The sequence below is a fragment of the Sus scrofa genome, chromosome 13 (assembly GCF_054392235.1).
Source record: "Sus scrofa isolate SSC_HxYL_T2T_F1_AM1 chromosome 13, Sscrofa_HxYL_maternal_Yorkshire_Landrace_v2.0, whole genome shotgun sequence".
Lineage (NCBI taxonomy): Eukaryota > Metazoa > Chordata > Mammalia > Artiodactyla > Suidae > Sus > Sus scrofa.
In genome coordinates, this window is record NC_139395.1 from 198,228,027 (window position 1) to 198,248,699 (window position 20,673).

Here is a 20,673-nt window from a genome sequence, read left to right on the forward strand (position 1 = left end):
TCTTTACAATGCAGAATATTTAGACTTTATTACAAATAAATGATAGCTTGTATACATTTTAGAAAGCATAGTCTAGAGGATAAAGAAACTTTTATGGATGCTGATAGCTATATTACCTGACGGTATGTTCCTTTCCCAAAATTTCCATTTTGCTGTGTTGCAGTATACACATGCATTTGGCACATAAGCCTTTACCCTAAGAAACTGTGTATGAACAAATACTGAAGTGACAGATATATCTCCAGAAGGACATTTAAATTGATTTTTTTGTCCTAATACCTTTGTTTTGCCCCCAAATTCTCTCTATATGTCATTCCACATAACCCAGCTTATTGCTATTATGACTGCTCTGACACCATTGTTTTCTAGTCATGTGGTATATTTGGAGAAACACTGAATATTTGTGAATACAATAAAGGCATATTTTGTATTTTCTAGGTTTGTAGCTATTCCTCTATTATACTTTCCTTTTAAGTAAAATGGAGCACTTTTCATAGAAAAAAATCTGGGCTCATCAAATATTCATTTATGGTTTTATGGTCTCTTAGTTGGATTTTCTTTCACTAACTTGGCACTCAGGTTTATTTTGCTTTGTTTGGACTTTCCATTTGTGTAGCATCTGCGATATATCGATCTGTTACTCAAAGGATCATGGAAAATTTTCCAGGGCTCCTATCTTCTGATTAACTTGGAAATCAAATAAGAGAGTGTAACCATTCATTATAAATTGACATTGTCTTTTTCATAGAAAGAGGGGGAGAAGGGGGGGAGGGAGAAAAAAAGGAAAAAAATGAAGGCAGAAAAGTGTTAGATTTTCCTAACATAAGAGAGAGAGAAAATTATAAAGCTGAAAAAGGAGTTCCTGTCATGGCTCAGTGGTTAACTAACCCTGCTAGCATCCATGAGGACGCAGCGGGTTCAATCCCTGGCCTTGATCAGTGGGTTAAGGATCTGGCACTGCTTGGGCTGTGGCGTAGGTCACAGATGCGGCTCGAATCCTGCATTGCTGTGGCTCTGGGGCAGGCCAGCGGCTACAGCTCCAAATGGAGCCCTAGCCTGGGAAACTCCATATGCCGTGGGTGTGGCCCTAAAATACAAAAAATAAATAAATCTGAAAAAGACTTTAGAAATTGTTTAATTTAATGATTCCCACCCTCTCTGACTATAAAATCTTATTTTTAACAAACATATTTTTCATGCCCCCACATTATAACAATTGTTCTTTAAGTAAATAATTGATCAAAAATAGATGGAAAAAAGTTTTATGAATTTACTGACATTTAAAATTAAACTTGTATCTGTAAACATCTGGAAAATTAGTGTGCATGTATACGTATTTATATATATTATGACTTATTCTGGCTGGAGATAATTCTTAGTGCACACAAAGATTAAGATTTGAAAAACTTATGAAATAGTCTTGGGGTGGAATGCCATTTAGTCAGGAGGCACAGAGCTTCAACGATATACAGTGAAAACCAAAAAAAAAAAAAAAAAAAAAAAAAAAAGAAATTTGCTCAAGTTCATATTAACTACAAATTTGGATTAATGGTTCTGCCGGCCAAGTAATTTTTCCATATTACAATAGTCAATGAAGAGTTTGTCAATTACATACCAGGATATTTCAGGCCAGACACCTGAATCAAAGATGAGTTTAGCTCATACTTTCTTTGGCTTAATTAGCTCAGTTTTGCTTGTTAGTATTAACGTATGTTAGGACCAGATGCGGTATTTAGCCAAGATTAGAATAAAAAGTATTGGCCCATGCTAGATGGATAATAGTGGTACCAAGTGCATTGCTTTCAATTAATAAAGAAGCACTAAAAGGAAATTTTAATTTACTAAGTTTATATTTAATTATATATTCACATAAATTCATATGATTCTTCAGAGCTGATAACATATACTTTTAGTAATTGAGTTCCATAAATGTTTTTACACTCACCGCCTGAATGGTCAAAACACATGGCAGACTCAGTAGTTCCTAAATTTAAACTTTAAATGCTAGGAAGGCAGGTTTTTGGAGTGTATCTAATTTAATTTCAAACAGCATTGTGAGCAATGAAGCTCCTAAGATAGCTCCATAAAGACTGGCTTCTCCTGGGCTTATGAGGAAGAGTTGAACCAGGCTCTCAAGGAGGCAGGTCATGGTTCCATAGCACGGACATGCTTTTGACAAGAACAAGTCAGTCTGGGGGGAATTTGACCAATTGCTCATCCCTGCATCTGAGCCAGTTACAGGCCTGCACAGATGCCAAGGTGTCACCTCTGAGGAATTGAAAGGAAACACTTTGGATTCAGTGGTCTCTTCCTGGAGGTGACAGCTAACCATTATTTAGGGGGGGAAAAAAAGGGAAGAAACAGTTTTTGCCTGCTGCTGAAGCAGTTCTATTCTAACAGTTTTTTTTTTCCCACTTTCAAATATTTTATTATATCCTGGCAGTGTTATTGAGAGTCCTCAGGAGAATCATTTACCATCTTTAAATAATCACTTTTTTAATTTAATAATAATAGAATAATAGAACAAATTTCTATTTGTAGAATAATAGAATAATAATAGAATAAATAAATTCTGTTTATTCATAGAATGAATAAATTAGTTATGTTCAGATTCCAATAACTACATTAATATAAAGTTGTAATAATTCTAAATAAATCCCCTTTGTAGCCCATTGCCATGGACTGAAAGTTTGTATCCTTCTCCAAATTCACATGTTGAAATTATATCCCCAATGTGATAGTATTTGGGGGTGGGACCTTGGAGCGGTTATTAGGTCTGAAAGTGGGGCCCTCCTGAATGACACCAGTGTCCAAATCAAAGAGACCCCAGGGAGCTCTTTGGCCGTCTTTCCTTCATGTGAGAGCCTAACCAGAATTTGGCAGTCGGAAACCCAGAAGAGTGCCCACTCTAGAAGCTGACCATGCGGAAGCCTTGAGAACTGCGAGAACTAAATTTCTGTGGATTATAACCACCCATCTATGGTGCTTTGTTATAGCAGCCCAAACTGAATGAGAGAACCACATTTGTCACATTCTGTTCAGGAACACACATGATGTACCCTGCTGTGATTGAGGCTGAAGTCTCTATATAGAGTTGCCCAAGTGAGAAGCCACTGAATGCAAATCAGTGCCTGGAATTCAGACTGTCTGTCCTAGAGGCTTATTAATGGACATACAAAACAAATGCTCACTGGGATCACAGACATTTGAGCAGGAATAGGGAGAATGAAGGAGTACGTTGAATATTTGGGGCATACAGATCCCATAGTGTACTATTAAGGGCCCTGATGTCACTTTTCAAGACTTCGGACTCCTAATGTTGTTGTTCAATTGATGCTTCAGAGCTTCGGGAGACTGAGTATTTGACTCATGCCTGAGATGTCTTTGGAATCACTCTTACTGAGATCACCTTTCTGTTTAGTGACCGGGAGAGATAATGTTTTGGGTTGTTGAACCAATGATGAACTCCTTAGCCTAATCAGTTTGAAGTTCTCATTGGATTTTTTTTTTAAACTGGACAAAGAATCTTAACTTACAACATACTTCTCTCCTGATTTGCCAGCCACATGGTCTTGTCAACTCCTTGCTTTCAGGGAATCTGAAAGCCCAGTTCTACACATGAACAAACATTCTTTATTTAACTTTGGGTTCTCTTGGTGGCTTTGGAGGGAGTCCTCATCTCCTGACTGATCCAAAAGCAGTTAAACTTCTGGAACTAAAATGTATTTGCTGTGAGAAAGTCATTTGTCTCTTGCGATATGTTTGTGCATATCCACAGGGAACAACAATGGTAGTAATTTGTTTAAAAAAGTAATATTTGTTGTTTTTCCATAAATTCCAATAACTTTATAACATTTTTAAAAGGAAATGTTATTGAAAATTTTGTCTTCTACTATTAAAAAAAAAAGAGACCCTCTGCTGCATGCTCTTCAAAGAGAAAATCAAGTGTCACTGATATTCTATGACTACCCAAAACGTGCTCTCTGAATTTAATGAGGATCCATCCATTTTTTTAATGATGGAAGAACAAAGGAAAAAACCTGGTCTTATCAGATGGTCTCCTTAAAAACATATCTAAAAAGAGTGTTTACTAATTGTTGTTCTGATCAGTCAAACAGCTACCAGTATAGCTGTTGAGTAGCCCTAATTAATGGGTGTGGCCAACCTAAACTGATATAATCCTAACCTAGAAATAAGAACTATCCTAGGAAGCTTTTGAAACCTTATTGAGGATATGGTTACTAATATATTTTGAATTTTCTGAAGTAGGAAAACCATCGGGCCCCCTTGCCAATAATGACTTGAAGGACTTGCCGGCTTTTTAGGCATTGGAACCATTCGGGAGGGAGGTCATCCATATGTAGAAAATTATACCCTATGCTTATTTTATAATCCACTGGCATTCTTTCCCAATCAGGGACCTTTCCATGATAGCTCTGAGTCACACAGGTATCTGGAGGTAAGATGACATGAAAAGAGAAAGGAGCTCCCATTCAAAGTCCTACCCAGTTCTGAAGGGGCTTGGAGCAGTCTCAGGTCCTTAGTCAATGAGGACCATCACGCTCAAACTGGAGGCAGCTAGAGAATTCCTGCAAAAAGACCTAATTCCTCAGCCCTCCATGCTACCCTTTGCACTCATTCATCCTCCCACTATTACACACACAGTCATTATTACATTTCTTCCTCCACACTGAGCTGGGAGCCGCTGGAGCAACTTTCTGATGACAGCCACACCCAGTGATGCTCTTTGACGTGATTTACAGGGCTGAGCCTCATATATCTCCACTGCTTTGGGGATTTATACTTTCCATTCAAAGTCCCAGCAATGCCTGTTTCCTTTGGACCTTTAGCTAACAGTGGAACTCACAAAATCCATGTCTTTTACATGATTTATTAATTGCCCATGACCCTGGAATATGTTAGTATTTTTATAGCTATATAAGGAAAATGAAATGATAGGCATAATTATTTTGGAATTCTCCTTTTGGAGTAGGGTGGACATAATAATCTTTAAAATATTTTTAATTGTTAAAATTCCTTATTCTTTAAGACTTTACTATAGCAAGATTGACATTCTTTTCCAAGAAAACAGTCCAACAAATGTTTAGGGTGTACTTGTGGTTTATGAAGACCAAAGACAAGGAGGTGTTACAGGTGTACCACCCATTAAAACCAAAGGATTTTTTTTTTTTTTTAACAAATCTGGGTACATTTAAAGCATTGCAATGGCAAAATACCAATTCTACTGAAGCTCACTATGAAAGCATCCTCAGGGTTCCTATCATGGACTAGATATAGATGAAACTATCATGAACTTGTCAATACTCTTGGGGCTGTTATAATAAAGACCAAGTCAGGCTATGGAAAAGCACCTTTGTAGGTTTTAGATCAGTTTACTTCTAATGTAAACCATAGGTCATGGATAGATGATCACGAAGAAATATGTCCCTTTATATCCAGGAAATTCCCAACTATTCAGAAAATTTATTTTGTGTTAATGTTTTTCTCTAGAGCTACAAAATACTGAAAATGAAATCAGTTGGAAAAACTATGCTTCAAATATTCTCTTCAATTTACTCCGGTGGCAATTTAGTCAAACAACCTGCTTGGAAGTAATCTAATTGCAGAACCTAGGTGGGGAAAAACCTGCCACATTATATAATTCACTGAGCTGGTTTTGGCTCCCACTCCGCCAATCCATCTTAAATAGTGGCTAGTGCCCTGCATCTAGCAATACATATGATCAAGCAATTTAGCACAAAAAAGAAAGGCCCCACAACTTGGCATCCCCATGGACATTAATCTTTGAGAAAACCAAATGGATCCAACTTTTGCCAGAGTTTAATAGCAAAGCTATCACATTTTACACAAATGAGTATCGAGTCTGCTAGGGAATGGAAAGAGGAGACCAGGAGGAGGTGGGGCTGCTGACTGGACTGTTTTCAAAGTGGCTCCAGTTTTTAAGGGAGGGGCCAGGATGCTCAGCGTGGCAGGAGAGACGAAGTAGTTAAAAATTATTACTAGCAAGGGGTTGGAACCACGGGATGTGGGTATATAAAACGGCGCCTCCAGTGCAGAGCCGCTGCTGCTGTGGGAGTCACGACCAGGGCACATGAGCTCAGTTCCTCATTAGCCAGAGGCTGAGAGGAGCAAAGGGGGTGGTGTGGTCCAAACCCAAGCTCCTGCTCTCCCTCTTCATCCCCGGGAGAGACATCGGACCCCTAACTTCTGTTGCCTCTCCTGAAACTAGCAGGGTTGTGCGCTCTAACCCAGCACATCCGCGCGCGGCACCAGGGCGCCAGCACCAGCCAGAGGCGATGCGTGCAGGGGGGCGGGCAGCTGGGTTCGGGCGGCCTGAGTAGGGCCCGCCAGGAGGCAGGGAGGCTGTGGGGTTAGAACCCCGGCTGCGCGGCAAGCAGAGGCCACCTTTGCTCCACACCACACCTGCTGCTGCTGCCACTACCGCCCCACCGCGATGAGCCGCGTGATCTCTCTGCTGCTGGGCGCTGCGCTGCTCTGCGGCCACGGAGCCTTCGGCCGCCGGGTGGTCAGCGGTGAGTCCCGGACCGCCCGCCGAGCGGAGTGCCGGAGCCAAGGGGGGCGCCAGGGAGAGTGGTTGGGGCAGCCTGCCTTGGGGTGGAGGCTTTGAGGGGAGGAGGGGTGAAAACCGGTGCAGGGTAGATAGGGGGCCGGAGGAAATGGGGGGAAATTGTCTGTGTTCTGCTTTCTCCCTAGTCCCATAGAGCAAAAAGTTCTTTTCTTTTCTTTTCTTTTTTTTTTTTTTTTTAAGTGCCTGTTTAGTAGCCGCGAAGCGAGCTCCGCTTCATCCTGAGCAAGTACAGCGTTTTCTAGGACTAATTTCCACTTTCTTTGTAAGAGTTGGCCACAGGGCAGGGCTGGTGCCTGCAGAAGGGGTGTGGTACCACGGAGGTGGAGGGAGCCCTGAGACAGAAGAACCACTGCAGAAAAGCCACCCCCTGCTGGCCTGGCTCCACTTGGGTCCCCGCCCGCAGGGGGTTCACCGGAATGATTTCTGAGGGCATTCCTATTCCCTGTGGGCGGCTCACTGACACCGGGCACACAGCCTTTGTTCTCAGGAGGGCTGACAAAGACCAGGGGACTTTCCTTTACACACCTCGTTCCAAGTTGGGGACTTCTCAGAAGATGAAGTTGGGCAGAGGTGTATATGGTAATCATTGCAGGTCTGTGCACACAATAGGTGTCCAGTTAGGTCGGACAAGTCAGTGCGAGGGAAATGGAGCAGAATTGGCAAGCTTCCCCAGCCTTTGCTTTGACTTTTTCTTTTCTTCGATTTTCTCTCTCCTATTATTGAACAATTTATATGGCATTCACCCTCCCTTATTGGGAGGGTCTCCTGGGGGGGGGGGAACATTCTTAAACGTCTAGGATGAATGAATAGTGCCTTACAGGAAAATTGACCACAGCTACCCTTATGGAAATGTCTTGTGATGCTAATTAGTGTTGCAATAAATACTTGTTGAACGTATGTGCACGTGTGCTTTAAGTGTAGGATTTTTTTTTTAATGTAAAAAGCACAAATTCCTTTTCACATTCTGGTCATCTGTGTAACAGGTGTCACTAAAGGTAGAGGTAGATGACAGATGACAGCAGCTTAATCAGTGGTGAAGCCAGACCTTTAGAAGCTGGCATATTAAGCTTAATTGTTACTGATTTTCCCCTCAGCAATATGTGCTGTTCTACATCTTCTAAATAAAAATCCTTCAATGTCTGGTTATCAATCCCTTTCCACTAACTTTTTGGCCCCAGGGAGACGCTCAAATTAATTACATTGTGAAATGTCACTTGGAAATGCATGCTGCTTAGATTTTTTTCAGGCTATTATTCATTTACAAAATGAAAACTTTACAGTATCAAATAAGGAGGTTACAAAAGCCATAGAATTAACTCCCTTTTCCTCAGTTTTAGCTTCCAAAAAGAAGTTCTTCATCCAAACCCATCTGAATGTGTGAATTACATCTCTGACTGCCTTGTGTCTATCCAAATTATTCTTGCAAATGAATGAACAGCAGAGCATAAGGTGTTTTTTATACAGTAGAAACATTTCACTGACTTAAATGTATCCATTTGGTATATTGTCTTATGCCTTAAATTTTGCAAGAGAGGAAAAAAATACAAAATAAAACAGAACTTGCAAAATTGTTGATGAAAATTTTGTCTTTTGTTCTATCATTGCGTAAGTTGTTGCAAACCTTTTGCTGTGTTTTCCTATTAAGTATTTATAGGCATCTTGCAGGTGACATCTGGAAAATTTCTAATTAAATGAACATGATCTATTTGATTTAACATAAATGATGATATTTACTTGATATTAAAACAGTTACTCAGTTACGTTTTTCTTGTAAATAATTTAATTGTCTTTGGCCATACAAATTTGCATTATAAAGAATGAAATCTAACCATTATAAATTGATTTGTGATTTTTATCGTTTGAAGACTCATTTTTACAAATCTGTATTTCAGTCCTAATGGCATGAATACAAGAGCAGTCTAAAGCCTGATATTTTGAAATTAGGGTTGATTAGGGCAAGGGTTAGGATAAAATTGTGGATAAATGTGGATATTTTTAAGCATTTGAAGTGTTTTGCAGTGCATCAACTTTTGATGCCATTAGGGACCATTTGCCAAAATTCTACTCAGCTGTCAGTTGAAATAAGCTCTTTGGAGCCATTATTAGGAACCTCCTTATAATATGTGGAATACATTTTTCTAATTATCAGATATCAGTACACCCATTTATAATTTCTTCATAGTAAACCACAATAATCACTGACCTTAGAAAAAAAGACAGAAACTCACAAAATAAATCCTTACAGAAATTCTCATTTTAGTACCTTACCATATTCATTAAGACACTTTCTAATACTCTAAAATATACCACCCTTTTAAAAGTCGAGGTATTATTGGTAAATTAAGCGAAAATGTTTTAATGAGAATAACATTTCAGACATCATCATAATCTGCCTTATAATATTTAATAGCATCTATCGATAAAAGTATTTTAATAATTTATTGCCTATGCTTATTTTGATTCATGAGTATGCAATGAAAATATATATCCATAAGGAAAATGATCCAAGAGTATTTAGTAAGTTAATGATTCTAACCTGGGGGCTGCTTTTAAAGTCTTAGACTTGTGCTGGTTTGTTGCTGCACACAGATGTGTGGAGGATATCCCTGGGGCCTGCAGTCATTTAAATTTGTGAAGTGACTAGTGGGTAATGACACCTTCGTTATGACAAAGGTAAGAGGATTTTACTTTGGAGGATATGGATATGTAGGAAAAAGAAGAGTTCTAAATTCCAGTCCCTAAGATGGGAAGGTATGTTTGAAGAGCATGTGGATATTTTTAAGCATTTGAAGTGTTTTGCAGTAATGTGTGTGTGCTTTTACTTTCTCTTTTTAGTGCACACTGCAGTGATCCATCAACCTGTTTATGCTACAGAGTTCATTAAATATATTTTATGGTACTGCCGTATTTTTTTTGCAGAATACTTTAATACATATTTATTTGAACTTATTGAAATTGTCAAACATTTTATTTAGAGACTCCTCTTTTGATTATGCAAAGGCATACTGCAAAATCATGGGTTGTGACCGGTAGCCTATAGATTAATATAATACCAAGGGAGATACAAAATTAAAAAAAAATAAAAAATAAAAACCTGCTGAGCTATTCCAGCCTGTGGTACCATTCCATGACATCATCAAAAGCATAAAGTGATGACAGTGCAGTTTTCAAACATTCAATTACTTTAAGTATCTCTTGGGCAAGAAAGGAACAAATTAATCTTATTACCAGTCATTTAATATACTACACATTCATCATAGCCATTAATCCTTAACTGCTGTTTTTCATCACTTTATGGTTTTGTTTTTATACCTCTTTTTCTTGAATATGGCAGTATCTGATACATTAGCATTACAGGGGGAACAGTATTATATAAAGCTCTCCAAAGTGGAAAAGTCACTGATGGTCTGACTAACAGTTTTACTCTTTCTAAGTCTTAGTCTTCTGTATTAGGTACTTTGCACACAGGTGGATGGATGCACACCAATACCAGGCAAGACTGTTTCTTTCACTGTTTTAACATATTGCTGATGACATTACACAATCTGACAACTTGACTAAAGTTGTACTCCTTGAACTTGGGAAAAAGTTCAGTTTGGACTTTGTTTTATTTGGAAAATAAAAGGTCTAGATAAAATATCATTATGTACATACAGAGTCTGAAAATGAGAGATGTTTCCATATTTATCTTATGTTTAAATGTTCAGTAAAAGAAAATCTACATTATGTTTAGAAAGAAACTCTCAACGTACAACCCCTCGCCTATGTTAGCCATCCAGTAAGCATACGAATCAATGCTAAAAATGATCGCATAGGTCATATTAATAATGTCCCTATCCATCAGTCCCTTTATTCATGAATTCTTTCACCTTAGACAAATATTATATTTGAGACCTACACGGAGGCAGCATTGAAATGCTGGGGACACGTGTGAAGAATGGAGCCAGACTGCGTGGTTCTAAACCTTTTGCCACTTATGAACCGTGTGAATTTGGCAAATTATTTACCTTATCCATGCATCCCTTGCCTCATTGTTTAACATGGGATGAAAGTACCTTTATCATAGGGTTGTTGTGGGGTTAGAGGGGTTCAAACACAGTCATGCAGGTTGTGTCATAGACACAAGCTATGAGGGGGCACTCGGCCCAGTATTCCCAGTGGTGTCTGGAGCTGACTGACACCATCTAGAGGGAATGCAACTTTTTCAGGCTGGGAGGCCTGTATTGCCAGGAGAGATCATCTTTCCTAATTTACCCAAAGGCATGGGTTGTGCTAGCAGTGAATTCCTACACTATTAACTATTGATAAACATCAGGCCGTATTGTTGTTATCATTATGTCTTTAAGACTCCTTAACACTCTCAGTTTTGGGGTAAGGAAACTGAGACCAGGAAATTTTAAACATGGTCCCCAGTGTACCCACAGTTCAAATATAACACTGGAATTCCAAGCTAGCCGTCATTGATTGAATGACTGCTTGAATTCTTAACTTGTCTAGTTACTTGGTTTAAAATTTATTATTTAGATCTTGATTTTAAATACTGGATTTAAAAAAATAAAAGGAAATTTCACCCCCTTCTCAGAAAGCTTGTGCTATGTCTCTCAGGAGGAGGGGCAGGGCTTGCAGATGCCACCATCATCCAAACAATGACCCAAGACTATAGTTTGGGTTGTTCAAGAAAGGAAAACGAATTCCAGCATGATCTTAATAGTGCACTATGTGATTAGTTACATGATAAAAATCTTCATTGCAAAAATATAGTTTATTATAATAAAACATTTTTATAATGAAAAGGCCTTAAAAATTTGGTGCTATATTGAACACTGAAAGCAGAACACCTGTGATCAATAGCATTCCCTTTCTTAGTTCAAAAGTTTTTGCATTTTTGTTGGAAGTCATGTCACATTTGTATGGTGTAGTTTCAGCATACTGATTACTTTGCTTTTGAGTGGAATCAGAAAAAATTATGAAAAACAAATGATTTTGTGGGATTCTAGTAAAATGTCCAAAGTTCAGTCAATTTGGTTTGAAGATTTATCATGTGGGTCCTATTTTGTACAACTTGATTTTTTTCTTTGCATAGTTGAGCAATAGGGGTAGATCATAACTGAAAATAGGGGTTCATAATATGCCTTCCATGTTTTTAATAAAAACTGTGGTATAAAGTCAATACTAATGTAATGTTGATAATTTGTGATTATAGTTTAAAGTATAAGAAAAATAACTAGATGAGGATTCCTCTCTCAAAAAAGGTAATAAACATAAGCAAAACAAAACCAAAGTGTAGATCCTTTCTATTCAGAAAGAAAAAAGTAAACTCATGAAAGTTTCTTTACACAAGTTTGGCCCCACTTTTATATTATTGCTAAAACATGTAAAACTCTGCTAATATTTAGCTCTAAAGGAATTTGCATGTCAGAAAAAAGAATTGTCTATTCATGGAAAGAGTAGCAGAATTTTAGCTGTGAAGATGATAGGAATGTTTATTTTAGTAGACAATACTGAGAATTATCTCTACATAAAAGTGCATGTGTATATATGTGGTTGTGTGTAAGGGTGTGTATGTATGTATGAAACCAGAAGGTGTAGAATCCTAGTTGGAAGGTCTTTCTCTCTTTAAATAAGCCGACAATCAAGAGAAGTTTCTCACTGCAGACGCTAGGAAATGCTTAGTAAATCATTGTTAGACAGTATCAAAGTAGCCTTAGAACAATAAAAACTGCTATATGGTTATCTGAATATTTTATGGGCAGTAGAATAGGAGATAGAAGACTAGTCATACTAGATGGAGATAGATGCAGTGGATGGAAGACTAGATTCCTACTGTTCAAAGTAGTCAATGGAAGCTTTTATCTGAATATAATCTTTAAAAGTAAGAGAAAGGGAAATTCTCTGTGTGATCTCATAGAATGAGAAGGGAGATAATGCTAATGGTTCCCTAAGAAGATTAGTCTTTACAGAAGTGGGAAAGTTGCTTCCAGAAGATCCGTAATAATGGAACTTTTCTGGCAATTAGGGCAACATTTGTTTCCCAGCTGTTGGGAGTTCCACTACTCTGACTGCCTAATGTGATCAGCTGCAGTGGTGGTGAGCAGCTCAGTAGCTGCTGCTTCTGCTGCTTTTGCTGCACCTTGGACCATAGTTGCACAATAAGGTGGAAATCAATAGTAAAATAGAATTGAATGTAAGGAAATTCACAGAGTCAGCTTTAACTGATTTGATATATAGATACCATAAAAAAACTGCAGTGTGGTTATAATTTCCTTAAAACGGCCTCACTAGATCTGAACCTCTAGTGATTTTTCAGTTTAAAATGTGTGGACACAGCTGATAGTCAGAAAATACACTTTGGAGTTAATGTCCATAGCTGCTAACTGGCCACTGTCCTGATCCTCTGAGAGTCCCCTTGCTGTGCAGCCCCCATAGTCTCCACCCCTCATCCAGGACCCCTGGACCCTTCCATCATCCACAACCAAAGAGGAAATATCTGTCAAAGAGAGTGCCAGGGCTGGCTGTTGTCCAAGGCTCGTGTAGTATTAGTTCTTAATTATTTTCAATATAATCCTGTGTGTAGATTTTTCTTTAATTATTATTTTTATTATTTCTCTACAGACTGACATTTATCTACAGATTGACATTCCAAATACCTAACAGTGGTTTTAGGAAATTTCCACAAGAGACTTAAAGCTCTCTTATGCATTTAATTAGAAGTGCTGTTTTAATTTTATAAATAAGTTAATTTTCATCATCATTCTTGTAGCCCCACTGTAGATAATAAATCTGTGCTGCATTTATTTTTTTAGTATGTCAATGATAATGAACAGAGACTTTTAGCATATAAATCACACCTAGGCATTCTCTGAGCTTGTGCTGGCTTCATGACATAAATAATTTTTACTCATTAACATTTCTGGCTAATCTGTTTTTTTTTTTTTTTTAAATTTGGCTTCTTTCTGTTGTCTTGTAAAACAGTTTCATTGGACAAGTTTAATATTTCAAAAGCGCTGGAATCAAATTGAAGGCTAAGTTCTTGGAATGAAAATTGAACAAATTGAAAATTCAAAGGAATGCAGTTCAGATATATTTTGCGACTTAGAAATATGTAAGAGGTGGAAAAAATGAAAATGGAAACAAAGCTTGCTTTAAAAAATACAGGCATAAAAATCACTAGGCTTAATGGCCTTGCTAGAGTATTGCCAGGAGCAATCATTTTAAATAATGAAGTCATCACAAACCCTAATAAATTAGGAGAAATTTTTAAAAAATAGTAATAGTATTGGGGTCAACCACTGGGACTCCCATGATCATCTCTCCAGGAATATTCATTTCAGACTGATTTGTCCTCTTGATGGCCCTTTAATTCCAGTATCCCGTGGTCATTCATACACACACGTTATTTTTCATTAACAATTAGTTGGGGCAATCTGTTAATTTGTTCTTATTATTCAGTGTGTTGCTCCTGGGTCCAGATCACAGTTAATGAGACACAGAGGACAACTGGCCATCTTGCTTGCATTGCAGGAAGTGCTAGGTTATTAGTTGGCTGTTCTCAGCTTGTGTCAAGTTATTGAATGACTGTCACTCAAACACTGTTGTGAGGTTAATGTCCTTCTGCTGATTTCTGCTCCCTCGTGGCTCTGAGTGTCATCATAGGTCATTAATTGCCGATTCTGGGGGAGAATGGATGTGATACCCATGCTGGCTCAGTGTGATATACTGTAATTATAAGAGTATAAAGCTTGGATGCTTAATTTTTTAGCCAGTGTTTATTCTGTTATACCTCTAGCCCTCTGCTACTGACAAAGTTTCTTGATTAGCTACACAATTAAAGACATGGTGAAAAAAGTCTTCAATCCCAACAAGAATAAGAATCTCAAGCAGTAAAGCTATGCCTTAATATCATGGCATAAAGAAATTTGCCTTAATTTTATGTAAAATACCTGATAGTCTATTTTTCAAAGGCCAAACCTCCGGCTGAAGTCAGATTAAAAGGGTAGTGGAGGCTACAGACAGCAGGTTGGGGATAAGGAATAGTGACAGAAAAGGATCCATGGCAGTTTTTAAAGTTGACAGTAGAGGCAAGAGGTGAACCAAAGAAGCTAATGAAAAACAAAACACACAGCATGACTGTTCTGAAGATTGTGTCTATAATCTTGCCATACACATTTGGTGGTAAAAAGAGGTGTTGTAAATGATAAAATGATGGGAATTCCATTGCTGGTAGAGTTAGCTGAATCCTGTACACTGTAATATCCTTGTGTTCATGGCTTTACTGTGACCCAGTTTTTTGATCATTCGTTTTTGTGTTTAGTCACTAAGTAATTACGAATACTCATTCTGTAGAGGTATGCAAAGTTCAATTTTGAGAGATATTTTATATAAAACTTTTGCTGCCTATATATTTGTCTTCATGGATGTGGTCAGAGCAGAAGTATAGTAATGTCACAGCAACAAAGCCTGATAAAAGGTGATATTCCATTAAGAGGTCTCAAAAATTATCTTAAGCTTCCTTTATGGTACTAATAGATATTTATTTTTAAATGAGAGTTGCAACACTTATTTCAGGTTCACCCTCTTACCCCGCCCCCCATTTTTGCCATACCTACAGCATTTGAAAGTTCCTGGGCCAGGGATCAAACCTGAGTCACAGTGGCAACCTGAGCCACAGTGGTGAAAACAAAGGTGCCTTAACCCACTAGGCCATCAGAGAACTCCCCTATCCAATATATTGACTCAAATTTATTTTCTATATATATAGTGACTTTAAAATCATTAATAGAGATCAGGATAGATGGTTAAACTGAATGCTATAACGTATAAAAAACCTTTTAAACTGCAAGTGAAAATAAAAATTTCATTTTAAGGTTCCCCTCCAAATTCTGAGTATTCTAGAGTACTTGAGAAGGTTAACTTGTTACTTCTACTACAATATTCTAGTAATAAATTGTTTATTATTAGCATTACTTTCATTCTGATGTCCATAAATTTTCAATTCTAATGTATTTGCTTTCAGATATATACAATAAAATATTTACACCTTGAATTTGCCACTTTATTTAAAATTACTTAAATTCATTCCCTTCATGATACCTTCTATAAAATTGTTTTTGATGGGGTTGGCACATGCACACCACTGTATATAGGGTAGATAAGAAACAGGGACATGTTGTATTGTATGGGGAAGTCTAGTCAATGTTCTGTATTAACCTATATGGGAAAAAATAAGATATATGTATATGTCTAATTGGTGTACTTTGCTGTGAATCTAAAGCTAATACAACATTGTAGATGAACTATACCCCAGTAAAATTAAAAAGTAAAGATTTTAAAAAGATAATGGAGTTCCCTAGTGGCCTAGCAGTTAAGGATCCAGTGTTGTAATTGCTGAAGCTTGCGTTCGATCCCTGGCCCAGGAACGTCCACATGTTGTGGGTGTGGCCAGATATATAAATAAAAAATAATTAGGTTTTTTTTTACTTATTTTAATAATTAAATTCCTTTATGGATTATTATTCTTTTATAATTTTGGTCTTTTTGCTTCTTTTACTCCGTATATCTGCCATTTCTTTAGCTACTTTCACTTGCTATGGGTATCAGTTTATAAAATCTAAGCTAGAGGAATCATATCTTTACAAAATTTTCTTTGAAGTGTTATGTTTAAAAGTTTATATTACACACTTATAGGGTATCAGTTTGCTTGTATTACAAATTGAAAGTAATAACTAGAAAATAGAAACTTAACGTGATGGTTTGGTGGGAGAAGCATTCTGGCAGACTGTTTTGACTAGTTCTTTCACTTTAATTTGTAGTAAGTAGTATCATGAATATAGCTCAGATAATCAATACATGGGCACCGTTTTTTCAGGCCAGAAGGTATGTTTTGCTGATGTCAAGCATCCCTGCTACAAGATGGCCTACTTCCATGAGCTGTCCAGCCGCGTGAGCTTCCAGGAAGCACGCCAGGCTTGTGAGAGCGAGGATGGTGCCCTTCTCAGCCTTGAGAATGAAGCAGAACAGAAGTTGATAGAAAGCATGCTGCAAAACCTGTCAAAGCCAGGAACAGGGATTTCCGATGGGGATTTCTGGATCGGGCTCTGGAGAAATGGAGAGGGGCACACGTCTGGTGCCTGCCCAGATCTCTACCAGTGGTCTGATGGAAGCAGTTCCCAGTACCGGTGAGTAGGGATCCTGAGAAGCCTGGTGTTCTCTGAGGGACTGGACTTAGAGGGCAGAGGACAAAAAGGAGCTTTCTGTTACCTGTAGAGGATGTCAGAACGGAACAGGAGAAGTCACTGAGACATGTTCCTGCCACTCTGTATTTGCAGAAACTGGTATACTGATGAGCCTTCCTGCGGAAGTGAAAAGTGTGTTGTGATGTATCATCAGCCAACAGCCAACCCCGGCCTTGGAGGTCCCTACCTTTACCAGTGGAATGATGACAGATGCAATATGAAGCACAATTACATCTGCAAGTATGAACCAGGTGGGGAGCAGTGTAAGTCTGTACAAGCAAGTTTTGTGCATGTTTGTTTATCTTAAGTTTTCTCTTAAACCTTCACTACTTGGGGCTCTTTTTGTTTTTCTGCTGTGAAACATGGAATTGCTTTGCAGCTCAATGACACAGAGAGCACTGAAGCACACCAGGCTATAGAGCAAACCATCCAGTGAGTTAAATAGAAGGGAGTAACTAGAAACTTTTGGAAGAGGTGCCTTTGAGAGAAGAGAATGATTTCTAATGTCAAGGCCAAATAGTGATTGTGTAAACAGATTTTATGAAGAATAAGTATCTTTTAAAACATATTTAAACATTTAGTATAGTGTGTGTGAGGTAGATACAAGTCACCAAAACACCTATGGATTTACACATCTGATCAATAGTTCTTCAGATGATTTCCTGGTGAATTTAAGGGAACATTCTCCTGGGACGTGAGCTTATCATTTCATGGCGTGTTACTTGGCTTATGCTTCTCAGTGAAAGTCAGACTTTACCATGAAGCAAAAAAATAGGGACATGTGCCATGTTCTTTCTGTAGCCCTCATTCTTTGGAATATGCCTCCTTAGTTTGCTTTTGGTTGAAGTCTTCAACTTCTTACCATTTGCAGCACATGGGAAGATTGCATTGACTCGAGCTATGGCTAGTGGGCTTTCCTGTTGAAATAGTAAATTTGAACAACACTGAATAGGACAGCTCAACTGCATTGACATTTGACCAAAAGAGAGATTATTCAGAACCATGCAAACTCATCTTTTTAATCATCTAAGGTCAAATTAGATACTTAGGCTTTAAGCGTTTTTTGTTCTGGATTTTTTTGCTTTGTTTTTTTGCTGTTTTCCTTTGCCTCAGTGTTTGGAAACTTCATTTGAACTCTTCCAAGGGCTGTCTGCTTGACTTCATACCGTGTCTTCATGGAAGGCAGTTATAATCAAGTACTGCTATTTCCATTATTCTCTTGAAATTACATGATCCTTTTTCTCATAAGACTGTAAAGCACAAGGGATTATTTGGATTAGATTTACCCTTCTCTTATATTTATCCTGCTCTTGAGTATATTAGCCTACTTTCTTTATCCCTGGTGAGTTTATTCTTTAAACCCCTTGGTTGCTAATTCCATCAGTACCCTTCTACAAGCCTTTGCAAAGCTAAATCTTTTATGCGTTTAGGTTCTTTTGTCTTGATTTTTTTCCTTAGAAAAATATAAAGTTGAAATTCTCTGGTATTTTAACTTTGTGACATTATGTGCTTGAACCTATTAAATTATATTATAGGGTATATTATATTATACCCTATAATATGAGTATATTATAGGGTATTCTTAAAACAATATTGTCTTATTTGGAGCTTTAAGTGACCCTTCATACATCAATTTATTTTCTATCATACCACATTATTCATGGCACTGTCACCCCCAGAATCTTCATTATTTAGTTTGTATTAAGTAATACAGGTTTATGTTACTCCTGGAAGAGCATTTTATTTATTTTTCTTTTCTTTTTTCAGCCACACCTGTGGCATGTGGAAGTTCCTAGGCCAGCGACCAAACCTGTGCCATGGCAATGACCCAAGCCACTGCATTGACACTGCTGGATCTATAAGCCACTGTACCACAAGGGAACTCAGATGGAAGAGCATTTTAGGCATAACATTATTTTTTCCTTTATCTTCTATATTCTACTTAAATCTTCAGATACCTATAGTTTTTGAACTAGATTCTCTTGTGCATTTATTGTTTTTGAAACACATGTATACTTCTACAATTAGTCTTATTAATGTACTCAGAATTTTTGTACTTCGTTTTACTTTAAATATTTTCATTTTTATTGATTTTCTATGTAATGTACTCAGAATTTTTGTACTTCATTTTACTTTAAATATTTTCATTTTTATTGATTTTCTATGTAGTTCACCTTCTTGATCTTAGTGTCTTATTTATGAAGAATATTGATTTGATTAAATTCTTTGCTTGTATAGTCAGTGCTGCTTTGGTCGTGAGTAGTTAGATTTTTGGAGGTTAGGGGATTATAACACTAGTTATTTTGAACTTTATTCTTCATTTATATCAAAAGTTCCATGTGATTTGAACTTCGTCTCCTCCTCCTGCATACCATCTAACAGCATGACAAATGCTATCCAAAGTGGTAAAAAATTAACCTAGCTCTACAGAAACTGAATAAATCACTTCCAGATTTTCTCACTCTCTTCTCCACCATGTTTTTCTTTACTGTCTTGTAAGTTGAGTATCTGTTCTTTGGGTCTATCAATATTATCCAAAGACATTTTTAAGGGGATATTTCTCAACCTAATGTTTATATTTATTAAAATCACAATAAAATCACTTTTGTTCTTAGGCATTAAAAATAATATGTAGGAGAGTGTTTCTAAAATTTTATTACTTCATCAACAATTGCATTAATTTAAAGTTTGTTAAAATATTTTAAAGATAACCAGTTCTCAGTTCATCATTTATGTAATATCTGTATTATTTGTTCAACAAATACCAGTTGAGTGCTTGGAGGCATGGAAGACCTAAATTCTGTAGAAAAATGAGTATAGGGTAGGTCTGTGTCTAAAGTCTAGGAGAAGAAAAGGGTCAGGGTAAAATATGCATATAAGAATAATAAATATTATCATGGGCTGATGGATAATTAAGCTTCCAATGAATAGAGACTGTGTAGCTCAATTAGAATAGTAAACATCACCTTACAAAATGGCTTAATGTTTTGAAACTAATGTAAGATGCTGCATGTGTTTTTTCTTTTCTCTAAATTGACAAAAATAGAATTCTATTTTTGGAATGAATGAGAACAAATTTAAAGGGTATTTTCATAGTAATTCTATTTATTTTCACTGTACTATTAACAAATAGTGTCCTAGAAAAAGAAAATTGGGCGAAAGAGCAGTACTAGATCATGGTAAGAGATTTCAACATTTTTCAAGTATATGACAACTAAGGAAATCTTGCTTCATACAATCAGGCAAAGAAATAAATCCCAAGCCTTAATTTATGATTATTTTTTGAAGAAGTAGACACTATTGGAAAACAGATCTGAGGATGGCATTTGTATGGGACAGAAATATGCTTAAGAACATTTTTACATGAATCATCAGTTCTGAGTGCAGTCATATACAGTCATCTGCTTTTTATTACTGTGAGAAGAAATCTAAATTATACACTGAGGGAGTTCCTGTTGTGGCACAGTGGAAACAATTCTGACCAGTATCCATAAGGACGCTGATTCGATCCCTGGCCTTGCTGAGTGGGTTGGGAATCTGGTGTTGCTCTGAGCTGTGGTATAGCTCACAGACGTGGCTCGGATCCTGTGTTGCTTTGACCTTGGTGGAAGCTGGCACCCATAGCTCTGGTCTGACTTCTAGCCTGGGAACTTCCATATGCCACAGGTGCGGCCCTGAAAAAACAAAATAAATAAATGAATAAAACACCAATAATCAGAAAGAAATTATGCTGGTTTTTGAATTGCAGTTAGTGTTTCACATTATTTTTTTTTCTTTTGCTTTTTAGGGCCACACCTGCTGCATGTGGATGTTCCCAGGCTAGGGGTCCAA

General features: G+C 37.4%; 1 protein-coding gene across 24 annotated transcripts in view; it reads left to right on the forward strand.

Annotated features, from left to right (window-relative positions):
- The window catches only part of CHODL (chondrolectin), a 414,807-nt gene that overhangs the window by 386,933 nt on the left and 7,201 nt on the right, over positions 1 to 20,673 (forward strand). For 18 of the 24 annotated variants that reach the window (XM_084991742.1, XM_084991743.1, XM_084991749.1 and 15 more), the window contains 2 exons: positions 16,476 to 16,785; positions 16,936 to 17,093. In XM_084991742.1, the coding sequence (XP_084847868.1) occupies positions 16,520 to 16,785; positions 16,936 to 17,093 (424 nt within the window). In that variant the 5' untranslated portion in view covers positions 16,476 to 16,519. Of the gene's footprint in view, positions 1 to 6,329; positions 6,555 to 13,982; positions 15,218 to 16,023; positions 16,786 to 16,935; positions 20,341 to 20,673 lie in introns of those variants that run through there. The other 6 variants (XM_013981208.3, XM_005654076.4, XM_003483343.5 and 3 more) reach the window with 4 other exon arrangements.